The sequence below is a fragment of the Nicotiana attenuata genome, unplaced genomic scaffold (genome assembly GCF_001879085.1).
Source record: "Nicotiana attenuata strain UT unplaced genomic scaffold, NIATTr2, whole genome shotgun sequence".
Taxonomy (NCBI): domain Eukaryota; kingdom Viridiplantae; phylum Streptophyta; class Magnoliopsida; order Solanales; family Solanaceae; genus Nicotiana; species Nicotiana attenuata.
In genome coordinates, this window is record NW_017671106.1 from 104,223 (window position 1) to 119,339 (window position 15,117).

General features: G+C 33.4%; 1 protein-coding gene across 1 annotated transcript in view; it reads right to left on the reverse strand.

Moving 5' to 3' along the window:
- Window positions 1-1,251: 1,251 nt before the first annotated feature.
- The window catches only part of LOC109205962 (protein NRT1/ PTR FAMILY 3.1-like), a 23,052-nt gene continuing 9,186 nt past the window's right edge, over window positions 1,252-15,117 (reverse strand). The window contains exons 2-4 of the mRNA XM_019368729.1: window positions 9,311-9,528; window positions 8,668-9,227; window positions 1,252-2,382 (exon numbers count right to left, since the gene is read on the reverse strand). Of these exons, the coding sequence (XP_019224274.1) occupies window positions 1,476-2,382; window positions 8,668-9,227; window positions 9,311-9,528 (1,685 nt within the window). The 3' untranslated portion in view covers window positions 1,252-1,475. The remainder of the gene's footprint in view (window positions 2,383-8,667; window positions 9,228-9,310; window positions 9,529-15,117) is intronic.

Below are 15,117 nucleotides of genomic sequence, written 5' to 3' on the forward strand. Positions count from 1 at the left end.
CTGTTCATTTCATTCCAAACAGTAGTATTTATTTCATACTCTATGTGTAGAACTTCTAATAGCTCGTACACTTGTGACTCCAGATCCGGGATTATACTTAGGCATTTTTTGTTGTTTTACCTTTTTGTACATCATTTCAGCTTTATTTCAGTTCAAATGGGTTTAATTACTTGGAATGTTAAAAATGGCAAAAGATTTGCTCTAACGTTGGCTCGCCTAGCGAGTGAAACGTTAGGCGCTATCACTGTCCCGAAGGCGGGAATTCCGGTCGTGATATGTATATTTTATTAAATTAAAAAAAAAACATAATTCACATATACTCTTTGTACATATATTACATAGATGTTTATGTCTTGTCATGTGACTCTTATGTTCGACCGCCTTCTTTGAAATATTGCTTCCACACTCTTGGTATATGTATCAAATTAATTGTTCTTTACCTAATTCCCCATTTAGTTGATTGAGTTCATCGGTATCACATTTTGTGGATCTCGATGGATGCCTAACTTCTTCCTCTCGAGATAACTTGAACCCTTACTCGAAATCTCAACTAATTTCCTTATCCATAGTTAGAATGATATTACATAGTGTAGTATAGCTGTCCTAGTATACCTTAAATACTAAGTGGCGATTCTAACTTCAATTAACTTTATAAAGTACTATAAGTTGTATATTATTTTGACTTGTGCAAACCCCTCTCCCTCCCCCCCCCCCCCTCCCCCCTAAAAAAAAAAGAAAAAAGGTCCAGCAGTCCAAGCTAGTGTTGTACCTAGTTTCTAGCATCTACCTATATACCCCTCTCCCCCTTTTGAATATTGTTTTGTATCGAGTGTGCTTTATGTTTATCTTCTTTCATGCATCCTCTTTGTACCTTGTGATATGTTATCGATATCTTATATTCCAACAAGACCAAGTCCACTATTTAAAATCAAACCAAACTTGGCTAGGATCTAGCATAACAACTTGGAGAAGCAAAGAAAAATATGGGAATAGGAAGAACGATACAGCATACAAATAAGTATTTTTCTCTCCATTTCGATTTAGATGATGTAGTTTGACTTTGCATAAAACTTAAGAAAAAAAAAGACTTTTGAAACATGTGGTGCTAAAAATTTAAGGGTCAAAAGTTTTGTGGGGTCATGACATTTTTGCGCCTATAAAAGCTTTTTACTAAGGGTAACGTTTGTAAAATGGAAGTTTAAAGTTAAATTATTTTCAAATATAGAAATGTGTCATTTTTTTGGAATAGACTAATAAAGAAAGTGTATCATTTAAATTATAACAGAGGGGGTATTACTTATTATAAGCATATACGTCAATTTACAACAGCTGTGAACAAGTAGGAGGAAGTAAAGTGATGTTCTAGCTGGTACACTTTATAATAAATCACTACTCCATTTTCTTGTTTTCTTGTTCAGGGTCTAACATTTTCCCTTGTTGTTATTGTTCTACTCCTCCATCACCTTTAGAACCAGTTAATTTGCTGTGCTTGAAGAATTTTTGTTGTTAGCTGACTCCACGTCAGTTTCCTTGCTACTTTCAGTCAGCTCCTCCAAAGGTTTATACTTATAAAACCAGGCACATATCATGTAATATATGAGATTTAAAACCTGTACTCCAGTCACAAGCCAGTAATAATAATCCAATTTTCCCTTGTTGAGATTCCGGTCAGGTAGCCAGTTGTGCTCGTTACCGGTATAATTGTGAACTAAAGATACCATGAGAGTGCCTAAATAATTTCCAAAAGATGTTGTTAACGAGTTGAGTGCAGCCGCAGTGCTTCTCATGCTCTCTGGAGATTGATCAATGAGGAATTCAAGGTGCCCAACTGCCATGAAAACTTCAGCAGCTCCATGGAGGCAATACTGTGGAACCAGCCAAAATACACTAATAGGTATAACAGTAGTAGGTTGGTCAATTAGGCCATGTTGTGCAGCCACAGCTTTACGTTTGATCTCAACCAATGCTGAAACTATAGTGGCAACGATGTTAATTGCAAAGCCTATGCCCATTCTTTGTAAGCAAGTGATTCCTGCTGGATTTCCAGTGAAGCGACGAGCAAATGGTAAAAAGATACGCTCATATAGAGGAAGACCCATGAGTACAGTTAAGACAGTAAAGACTGATAGGCTGGCAGGAGGTATTTGAAAGTTGTGGGATATATAACGATCCATGCTGCGAGCTTGTTGGATTGTAAAGCTTCCCAGATGTGAATGTGAAGTGATTAGCAGTATTCCCGCAGCCCAAACTGGCAACATTCTAAAGATGCACTTGAGCTCTTCAACCCTATGCACAGTAGCTACCCTCCACAGGTTTGGCAGCTTGTTCGACGACCCATTTATCTCATCACCATCAACCACCACTGCTGCTCGATCAAGCCACCTTGATTAAGATCAGCATTAAACAAGTATGTTAATTAATGCCTGACCGAATTTCTAAAAGGAGTAGAATTAAACACTACTCATTCCGTACATTTCAATTTAAACGACACACTTTTTTTATTAGTCTGTTCCAAAAAAGAATGACACATTTCTTTATTTAGAAACAATTTAACTTTAAATTTTTCATTTAACCACTTTACGAGAAGTTTTTATAGTTACACAAATATTATGGCTCCACTAAGTTTTGCCCCTTAAGCTTTTAGCACCACATATTTCAAAAGTCTCCTTTTTTTGCTTAAACTTTGTGCTAAGTCAAACTAAATCATCTAAATTGAAACGGGAAGAGTACTAGCACTACTAGAATTCCTGCATAAAGCGACCAAAATTTAGCGACCAAAGTTGGTTTGCCAAAAAAAGCGACCAAAGTTGGTCGCTAAACTGGTGAAAATAATAAAATAATAATTTTAAATAAATTAGCGACCAACGTTGGTCGCAACTTGGTCGAAAATTTTGTCAAACTGTTGACCGGACTGGTCAAACTTGCTTGGTCAAAGAATTACTCAGATTAGCGACCAATGTTGGTCGCTTCATGGGACCCACTTATTAAATTTTAATAATTATAACATTATTTTTAAAAAATAACAAAATATAAATAAATAAAATTTAAAATTAGCGACCAAGGTTGGTCGCTATATAAAGAGAAAACAGGTTGAGACCAACTTTGGTCGCTAATTTGGGACCCAGTTATAAAATTTTAATAATTATAATTTTGTTTAAAAAAATTATAAAATATAAATACATATAATTCAACTTTAGCGGCCAATGTTGGTCGCTCAGTAGAGTATAGACCAACTTTGGTCGCTAATCTGGGACCCGGTTAATATTTTAAATATAATAAAAAAGATAAATAAATCTGATTTAAGTTTAGCGTCCAACTTGGGTCGCTAATTTAAAATTATGTATGTTTAGCGACCAAAGTTGGTCGCTATTTAGGTCAACAAAGGTCAAAATTAAAAATCACTTTTATATTTAGTAAATAAAGAATATAAATATTAGCCGTTAACACTTTTGTAATACAAGGGATGAATAGTACTACGAAGCGTGCGTGTGTGTCTATATATATATATATATATATATATATATATATTACTTACGTTATACTATGCACTAAGTATAAGAGTATTAGGTAATATTATATCGAATGCAACTTATATATATATATAACATATATACTTACGCTATACTATGCACTAAGTATAAGTGTATTAGGTAATATTATATCGAATGTAGCTTATATATATATATATATATATATATTACTTACGCTATACTATGCACTAAGTATAAGTGTATTAGGTAATATTATATCGAATGTAGCTTATATATATGTAATATATATACTTACGTTATACTATGCGCTAAGTATAAATGTATTAGGTAATATTATATCGAATGTAGCTTATATATATATATATATATATACTTACGCTGTACTATGCACTAAGTATAAGCGTATTAGGTAATATTATATCGAATATGGCTTATATATATGTAATATATATACTTACGCTGTACTATGCACTAAGTATAAGCGTATTAGGTAATATTATATCGAATGTAGCTTATATATATAGCTTATATATATAGCTTATATATATGTAATATATATACTTACGCTGTACTATGCACTAAGTATAAGCGTATTAGGTAATATTCGATATATATATATACTTACGCTGTACTATGCACTAAGTATAAGCGTATTAGGTAATATTATATCGAATATAGCTTATATATATGTAATATATATACTTACGCTGTACTATGCACTAAGTATAAGCGTATTAGGTAATATTATATCGAATATGGCTTATATATATGTATATATATATACTTACGTTGTACTATGCACTAAGTATAAGCGTATTAGGTAATATTATATCGAATATGGCTTATATATATGTAATATATATACTTACGCTGTACTATGCACTAAGTATAAGCGTATTACGTAAGATTATATCGAATGTAGCTTATATATATATAATATATATACTTACGCTATACTATGCACTAAGTATAAGCGTATTAGGTAATACTATATCGAATGTAGCTTATATATATAATATATATACTTACGCTGTACTATGCACTAAGTATAAGCGTATTAGGTAATATTATATCGAATGTAGCTTTATATATATAATATATATACTTACGCTGTACTATGCACTAAGTATAAGCGTATTAGGTAATATTATATCGAATATGGCTTATATATATGTAACATATATAATTACACTGTACTATGCACTAAGTATAAGCGTATTAGGTAATATTATATCGAATATGGCTTATATATATGTAATATATATACTTACGCTGTACAATGCACTAAGTATAAGCGTATTAGGTAATATTATATCGAATGTAGCTTATATATATATATAATATATATACTTACGCTGTACTATACACTAAGTATAAGCGTATTAGGTAATATTATANGGCTTGCAGCCATCTTCATCTGGGACTCCATCTATTGCAGGCCTTCGCCTGCGAGATACTAGCTCTGACCCCCCTACACCTTCCACACATGCCTCCGATGTACATGTTTCGGACAATGATGCTGCAAATGATGAGGAGGTGCATTATGATGAATATGGCAGGATCATCATAGTCCCTGAGGGTGACGGGTAAGAGTTATTTGTTATTTTAACTTTTTTTGTTTAGTACACTTTTACTAAGATATTAATGTGTTTTTTTTAATAAAATTGCAGGTTCATCCCTAGTAATGTTACTACAAGGATCATCACCAAAGCCACCAGAAAGCTTTATGATGGTCCTTATGCGCCTTGGAGTGAATTCTCATTCGCTCTCAAGGAGGCAATCTTCAATCAATTTAAGGTATAAATATTCTTTTAAGCAGTATAATCATTTATTAGCTTTTAGCTAATATTATATTATAAGCAGTTAATGCACTTAACTTTTGAATAATTATTAGCTAATAAAAGCTAAGTATAATATATCGAATATAGCTTTTATGATATTTCCATCTAAATATGATATTTTCATATAATACTTGACTTTTGAAATACAGAGCAAATGTGTATGGGAACTCCGCTATAGCGCGGGAGTGGCTGCAAACTTCCATCTCAAAGCTCGAAAGCGGTTGTCCCATTGTTTCTCCAAAGCTAGGCAGTTGAACCAGAAGCCTGGCTGGATGCTTCAGGATTTATAGGATGATTTGCAAAGGCAATGGCTTACAGCAGAGTTCTTAGAGAAGAGCGAAAAAGGAAAGAAAGTCCGGGCATCTGAGAAGGGAGGATCCTTGCACACTGGAGGTGCGGTCAGCCTAGGGACGATAAAACGAAGAATGGTACGTAATTGCTTAATTTACTTTAATTTTCTTAGTATATGTATTATGTTTATTAACTAAAATTTATGAGTTTTCAGGAAAAAAAGTTGGGGCGTCCGATGAACCAAGATGAGCTCTTCAAGGAGACTCATATTGTGAAGAAGAAGAAAGTGACGGACCAAGAAAGGTGGGTCGAGGGCCGAGCCTCGACTGTACATGTAAGTTTTCACTTTTCATTAAGAATTTTGATTTACTTTTATATAAATTTGGAAATAGTAATTCACATATTATTTTTCTTATAGGGTCGCTTCACAGCTGAAGTGGAGCAATTCATACGCAGTCAGCCACCTAATGAGTCCGGCGCGCCAATCCAACTATCGGACGAGGATGCTGAGAGAATGTGGACGCAGGCTGCTGGCGGTCCAAAAGGGGGGAAGATATACAGGCTTCCTAATAAGAAGTTCCATCGCTATAAGTGTGGAATGCAAGGAATAGGGACTTCCTCCCAAGCCGAGCAACTTGATGGGGAGAGTTTCTCCTCTATGCGGGAGACTGTGGCAAAGCTCACATCCGAGCTAGAAGCCGCCAAGGAGAGAGAAAGGCTTAGAGATATGCAGTACTCTGGCATGCAAGCTCAGTGCAAGGGCATGCAAGAGCAGATCAAAACGCTCCTAGTTTCTGGCAATTTTCCAATTCCCCGGTCTCGTGAGTCATCGCTAGAGGCTCGCCTTCCCCGTGGTCATTCTTCCCATCATCGACAAATAGCCCATTCTAGATACCGTCATGGTGAAGAAAGTTCATCAGACGGTGATGATAATGATGTAGAGAACAATCTTTGAACTTATAAGTTTATGCCAGACAAATACAATTGGTTTTCGAATGGTTCTGTAATAACATTTAACTTATTAGTTTGCAAATTAGCTTAAAGTATAAAGTTCTAGTTCGTTGTAATTGTTGTTGTTGTTGTTGTTGTTGTTGCTGCTTGTTGTTGCTGTTGTTGGCATATTTGCCTATTTAGGAATTTTGGTAAGCTGGCAGGTAGTGTAGCTGCCAAAAGAGGCAGTTCCTGCCAGCAATATACCAAGAAAAGCGACCAACTTTGGTCGCTATTTGGTCGCATTTCTATTAAAAAAACAATTTTCTGTGAAATAGCGACCAAGGTTGGTCGCTATTTAACCCAGATTTCCCAAGTAGCGACCAAGATTGGTCGCTATTTACCAGAAAAATAACAATTTCTGGAAATATGGCGACCAGGGTTGGTCGTTTATTAATAAATAAAAAAATTAATTCATGTATTTAACGACCAACTTTGGTCACTTATTTAAAAAAAAATTAAAAAATTTATAGTATAGCGACCAACATTGGTCGCCATTTTCCAGATTTTAAAATATAATATTTCATATACAGACCAAAGTTGGTCGCTACTTTATAATTAATAATAAATAAAAAAACGAAATTTACACAAATGAGACCAACTTTGGTCGCAAAATTTATAATATTAAAATAATATAGCGACCAAAGTTGGTCGCCAGTGTCTTTACCGGAATATTTGATCCTTTGACTTGAGAAACCAAAGTTGGTCGCTAATTAGCGACCAACTTTGGTCCCTAAGGTAAAGGGACCAGCTTAATATCGACCAGGCACGTTTGGTCGCTTTTTGGCCAATAAGCGACCAACACTGGTCGCTTTTTGTGGTCGTTTTTTTCCAGATTTCTAGTAGTGTAGCTAGTATCTTCCTCCATTTCAATTTATGTGAACTCATTTCACAAGGCACAGAGTTTATGAAATAAATGAAGACTTTTGAAGCTTATGGTCCTAAACAAGGTAAAATATTTATGTGGCCAGTGGCGTAACCACCTTATGTTAAGAGTGGTCAAGCGCACACCCTTCCCCGAAATATTATATTGCGTATCTAAGTTAAATATTACTTATATGGTTATATATTATATTTGAGCACCCTTAACACAATTGAGTGAGACAGTTCAGCAGTTTAGGGTGTTTAAAATGACGTGTTATTCACGGGTTCAAAATTCTACCCAATTTGTTTGCCAAAACTAAATGGAGAGCACCATGTGGTCTATTTGATTCTTTTGCAATATAAAAATTTTTCTCATGAAATAATTCTTAAAACTTAAAATTTGTATATAAATAAACAACTAATCTTAAAAGTAATTTGTTTAACTAAAAGTTACGTCCTAAATAAATTTTATAATTTAAAAGTTAAGATCTACACTAAAAAAAAATGGGTAAACAATTCATCTGCAAACAAAAAATATTGACTTATTTAGAGTTTGAACATTATTGGTGGAAAACTTGGCTACGCCATTGTATGTGGCTATAATTATTATGAAATTTATGGTCTAAAATATGCTATAATATTTGCTTGGCTATAAAAACTTTTCATTAAAGCTAAAATTAGAAGTTTATTTTAAATTATTTTCAAATTAAGAAAAGGGTCATTTTTTCTTTAGAAAGAATTAAAAAGGAAATATCTTTACATAAAGTGGAACGGATAGAGTATGTTGTTAAAGACATGATGTATGTGATGGCGTAATAATTTCAATAGCTAGCTAGCTGAGAAATACACCATGCTACAACACTCTTCCATTGAAAAGACAGCTATATATTACTCCCTCCGTTTCAATTTACGTGAATCTATTTCGTTTTTAGTCCATTCCAAAAAGAATGAACCCTTTTCTAAATATGGAAACAATTTAGCTTAAACTTCCAATTGTACTTTTACCCTTAATGAGAAACTTTTATAACCATACAAATACCGTGGACCTCTTTTTGACTTGTTTAGGACCACAAACTCCAAAAGTCTTCATTTTTTCTTGAACTCCATGCCCAGTCAAACAGGTTCACATAAATTAAAACAGAGGGAGTACATAATGGAGTATGCTATAAAGTATTCTGAAATGCTCTTACCTGAACTGATTAGTGTGCAGAAGCCTGCCATCAGATGAGATATTAGCATCCAACTCTCTGTTCTGGTATAATAAAGCAGGATCAGTAACAACGACCTTCCTTTTCTTCACTGAGGCAACAATAACTTGTGCCAATCTAATCAAAGGACTTCCTCCTGGTTTTACTTTTCTGTAAAGAGATGAACCTACTACAAAAGCAACAATTGATAATGCCATGGCAATGGTAGGAAGTCCTAGACCCAAACCCCAACTCACATTGTCTTGGATATAGACTACTATGGTTAGAGCAGCAAGTGTAGCCACTCCCATGCAGAAATAATACCAGTTGTAGAAATTCCAACTTTGAGACTGATCATGATTAGATTTTTTCAAGTCAAATTGGTCAGCAGCAAAGGTGACAACGCAAGGCCTAAGTCCCCCAGCACCAATAGATGTCAGGAGAAGACAAACATAAAGGACCCAAAGCTGCAGATGGGAAGCTTCTACGCAGTTCTGCTGTGTTGGACATGGTGGAGGACGGAGCTGTGGCAGGATTGCTGATATGGTAATACTTATCATCCCCTGCAAACACACACACACACACATAGTTGAGAATTTTGTTCTTTTACCGATTGGATCAATCACAGAAAATTAAATGTACGTACCAGCTCATAAATAATGGAACCAATGATAATTGTCCAAAATCGGCCGGCATAAGAATCAGCAATAAGAGCACCAATAAGTGGAGTGAAACTGGAAGTGCCACCAAAGTTGGTGAGGGTGTTGGATGCCTTTACCAAAGGCAAGTTTAGCACCTGTGTCAGGTATGTTATCATGTTGGCATGAAAACCAACGCCGGCAAATCGGTCACATACTTCATTTGCTGTCACGGAGAATAATCAATTCATAATTAGTTAAGCTATAGCTAGTTTATACATTTGTATTTCTCATACTAACATTAACATAGTTCCCTTGCCTGTTTACCCATAAAACGGTACACTTGAATTTATAATGTGGTTTATAGACAAGCGAATCGATTTGACCCAAAAATAATAAGTGAATGAAAACAAAGGTAAGATTATTAAACGAAATTAAAGAAGATAACAAGCCTGACTAAAGACAGTCTTTCCGATGACAAGAGTAAATGCAATGTTCAAATGTTTCAGTTGAGCGTAATAAGAGAATAGATCATAGCTTTTCTGTATAGAATGTTTCATGCCCCTACAATGAATTTTAATCCTTTTATTTATAGTTCTAATTAGGGAGACAAGATCCTCAAATTAAGCTCCTCTTGAATGAGAATAAAATCGTCGTCGATGGCTGCATAACGGTTCGTCTTGAATGTTGATATTCTTTCCAACGACTGCTCGTTAAATGCTGCCTGATATCAAATCTTTGAATCTTTATTGCCTGCTATTCTTTCTTCGGGATCGAACTAACACTAGCCACACACTCGCGCCTAGTTGTCAGCCATCTGCTGACTCACGTTCTACCTGTCTTTGGTTCCACGTGTCATCTAATAATTCCGCCAATTGTCATTGATATTCTTTCTAACGGCTGCTCGTTAAATGCTACCCGATATTAAATCTTTGAATCTTTATTGCCAGCTATTCTGCCTTCGGGATCCAACTAACACCGGCTACACACTCGCGTTCAGTGCCAGTCATCTGTTGACTCACGTTCTATCTATCTTTGGTTCCACGTCTCATCTTATCATTCGGTCAATTATTACCGACCAATTTTACCCCATACACTGCCCTAGTGATCTTGAACTTTGTACCAGGTTCTACTTTCTAAGTCTTTCTGAGTTAGTGTAACTAGCTTAAAAGGCCAACTTAACCTTGTCAGAAGAGATTCTGTCTGGCCAAAATATCAAAGTGTTCTAAGAAAAATGTTGTAATCATGGAAGCTTTTTTCTTCAGCGTGATCTGGACTGTTTAATTATAGAGACTTAGATTATTGCTTGAGACTTACAAGGTGAAGACTGTTAGAGAAGAATGATAGTAATTAATGCCTTTTAGACAAAAATTAAAAACTTTATTGGAATCATTTCGGCCATATGTTAGCTTTTCTTCTTTTAAGAAATTGAATGAAGTAAAAGCTGTGTTGAATCCAAAATGCGATTGTTGTTCCAATTCGCCAATTAATTTATGTGACCAATGTGGTATTTTTTGCTGATTTCTTTTATTTCAATCGATTTTGCTTCAGATGTTGTCTCATTAGGATCAATTGCACTGAATACAGATTTTACAAATTTAGTTCTTTTTTCAACATTCACTTCACCGCACTCTACATTTTTCTTTTTGGGTTAAGGAAACCAACATCAATTTTACTGTTCCCTCTATCCCAATTTATATAGGGAGAAATTTAAAAATAGTCAGATTTACAAGTGGTCGTTCAAAAATAGCCCAGTTTCAAAAGTAATCGAAATTTAGTCACTTTTCGTGCAAAGATAAATCTGAGCGAAAACACTGTTCAAAACCCGGAAAATACGCCAGTATATTATGCTGGAGTTCCAACATAAGTATACTTGAACTCCAGCATATTATACTGGAGTTCCAGGATAAGTATGTTGGAACTCCAGCATAATATGATGGAGTTCCAGCATAAGTACACTAGAACTCCAGCATAATATACTGGAGTTCCAGCAAAGTATACCGGTCCAGTATAATATGCTGGAAGTTCATACACAAGTGCTCGAATCTCCAGTATATTATGCTGGAACTTTCCGTGTGTTGGAGTTCCAGCATAATATGCTGGAAGTTCATACACAGGTGCACCGAACTCCAGTATATTATGCTGGACCGGTCTCTGTTGCAGGAAAATAGTGGCTATTTTTCATTGACTTGGGTAAACGCTGGCTATTTTTGAATGACCAGTCCGAAACTGGCTAGACCGTGCTATTTTTACATTTAGGTGACATTATTTAACTAGGCATAGAAGTTTAAGAAAGAGATGAATACTTTTGAAACTTATGCTCTAAAACAAAACTTAAATATTTGTGTGGCCATAAATCATTTCAGTGAGGATAAACAAGAAATTTTAAAAATAAAATATTTCTAATTGTAGAAAGATAATATTATTTCTGGGATAAATTAAAAAAATAGTGCCACATAAATTAAGACTGAAAAATAGTATTCTCTATATACTTTTTCTACAAAAGAAAGTATGACCATAATTTCCACCCTAAAGGAATAATGATTATAAGTTGTTATGACTTAGCTGCCTAATAAATATAGGTGACTACTTACAATAAGAGCAAAGTTAAGCACAAAAAAAAAAAAAAAAAAAAATTGGATAAGAGCAAATTGGGCTTTTGCTACCAGCAGGTATTATGCTTTTTGTCCTAGTACTTGAATGTGCTCAAAATATACTTATTTTTAAAATACATTGCAAAAGTGGGTCATTTTCTTGAAAGTTTATAATATTTAGATGAAAAAAATTTATGTGTCTTGCACATGACCCATTTATCATTTATAAATATATTTTGAGAGAATAAAACTCACTAATTGACTCCAAATCTACCCATCACATCCAAACATTAATTTAGAAATGATTAAAAGGCCATCTTGCGCATGACGTATTTCCACAAAAAAAAAAGTTTACACTGTTAATAAAGTAAATAACCGACTAATCCTAGGAACTAATTGAATCCGGCTCCTCTTCATTTAGGGTGAAATTCAAAAATAGCCATTACATGTAAAGATTTCAAAATCCGAAAAATATTCCAGCATATACTGGAGTTCAAATTTTTCACATATGAACTTCCAGCATAATATACTAGAGTTCCAACATAATATGCTAAAAGTTCATACACAGGTGCTCCAATCTCCAGTATATTATGCTGGAACTTTCCGTATGTTGGAGTTCCAGATAATATGCTGAAAGTTCATACACAGTGCACCAATCTCCAGTATATCATGCTAGAACTTTTCGTGTTACAACAAAATAGTTGCTATTTTTCAATGACTTTAGAAACGCTGACTATTTTTTAATTACCAGTCCAAAAACTGGCTAGCCTCCGCTATTTTTACCTTCATTTTCCATAACTTCAATTTCTCAAGTTGTTACTTGGACGGGTGCTACAGTACTGCACGTCCCCTTTTAATATCAGTATTCGAGTTTAACTAATTAAAGGTCCAGCCTAATCATGGTTGGAATAATAGATATTCTTATTATTTGCTCCCGAAATGTTTCGTAATCCTATATCTAGCAGAATATATATCCACATCCATAAATATGTTAAAGGCCTATATAATAATTTCAAAAAGATTCTAGTAAAATAAAAAAGAATTGTAGCTATATTTTCAAATCTAAAAGTGCAATTGTTCCCATTTAGCTTTGGATCCGCTACTAAGTTTGTATTTTATTGCATTTACCACATGCTCTGTTCAAATAGTCCAAGAATTTGCAGAACTCAATCAAAGAGAAGAACAGGGAACCATATGTCCACTACGTTACATGTGGTGTCGATCATTTTGAATATGTTTTGTCAATAAAAATATAAATATATACTCCCCCGTCTTAATTTATATGGTACAGTATCATAAATTTAGATATAATATCTTTAAGCTTTTTGAAATATAATTTGCATATTTGAAAACTACACAAAGTAATTTAAATCAAATTATTTAGTAATATAGAATATTTAAAAAGCATATAAAAAGTTCACAATAAAAAATACTCCATACGTTTCATATTAGATGAGGTAGCTTGACTCGGCACGGAGTTTAAGAAAAAAGAAAAAGACTTTTGAAACTTGTGGTCTTAAAAGCTTAAGGGGTAAAAGGTTTGTGGGGGCATGACATTTGTGTGGCTATAAAAACTTCTCATTGAGAGTAAATAGGTAAAATGAAAAGTTTAAAGTTGAATTATTTCCAAATTTAGAAATGTGTCATTTGTTTTGGAACAGACTAAAAAGGAAAGTACCTCATCTAATACGATACGGAGAGAGTAACTGATAAAGAGTTAATTGACTAATTGAGTAGGAATTAATTTCCTACTCAGTTTTCCTAAATTTTAGGATGTGATTGTATTTTCGACTGATTCTCGATTACTTTATAGAGGTGCATAGTTCTAAGCATTAGTTTACCGAAAATATGTGTTACTCAGTAATATTGTTTATCATATAATCATATATCATATCATACTATATTACAAGTGTAAAGATCTAAAGGGAAAGTTGAAGTACTAAAATGCTCATTAAAAGCTGAATGGCCATTTTGGACTTCAGTCAAATAGTACTCCAATAATGTTATTGTGTGCGTAAATGTAATTATACATTTGTGTTTTGTTTCTTTCATCTTCCATATTAGTAGCCTTTCTATACCTTCTTACATTCTTACAACATTATAAATTTTCTTACTACTTATTACTGATTGTTTGTATCTTTCATCTTCTACTGAAGTAATAATAATTTTTTTGCACAACTTTTCACGCATTCTTTAAAGTATTCTATAAAAGTGCAAAATAAGGTGTCTAAAATTTATATATAGTAAAGTAAAATAAAATGCATCAAATGAAGATGGCTTTCTCTTCGAAAATAATATTTTTAGTGGTTTTTTTCTTTACCAAACAACTCGCATTCTATCAAAAACTTTCTAATAGAGAACAAGCAGAAGAATATATGTATATTAACGACAAGAGGATTATTTGCAGTTTCCTCTTCTGTCTTCTCGTTTTCTTAAGTAAGTGTCACTATATCTTTTTTATATAAAAGAATATTAAATTCTTCTCCGAGTCACTGTCCCTTCAAGATCTACTTCTATGTGTTTATACAGTGCATGTCGTTTTATATTTTAGATTAATTTTTCTTTGTTACTTCCAACGAGTATTCATGAAATTGTACAAGTTATTTTTTCCTGAGATATATCACCATCCATGTTAGAACTGGTAACTACGATAGATAAATGGTGATATTCAAATTAAATTATACAGTGCAAGTATTTTTTTTTATTTTTTATATAGACTCATCCATGTTAGAACTGATAACTACATTAGATAAATGGTGATATTTAAAGTTTGAAGTCTATTCTAACTTGAGGTCAGATTACTTCGACAATATTTTCTTACAAATTGTATTTTTTCTTTTTGTTAGTTCTTGGAAGAGTTTTAAAGAAAAAATGATATTAATGCAAAAAAAATCATGTAAAAAGTCACAAGCATATTAAGCTTATATGGAAATTTTCAGGACTATACTGAATAACTTTAAATTATCATCTTTTATTCAAATAGGCTAATTATCCATCAAATTGAGCTTGTAGTTTTTCCGTTTTATATTTTTTATTACTCATTATACATACTTTAATATATTATCTATTTTTTTTTATAAATAAATCTGTTCTAATTTATATGGGACACACTAGTCATCTAAAATAATATATAAATATTTATATGATTATAAATTATCTCATTACTATAACAACAATAACAACAGTAACGACAACAAGCCAAGTGTATTTCACTGGGGGGG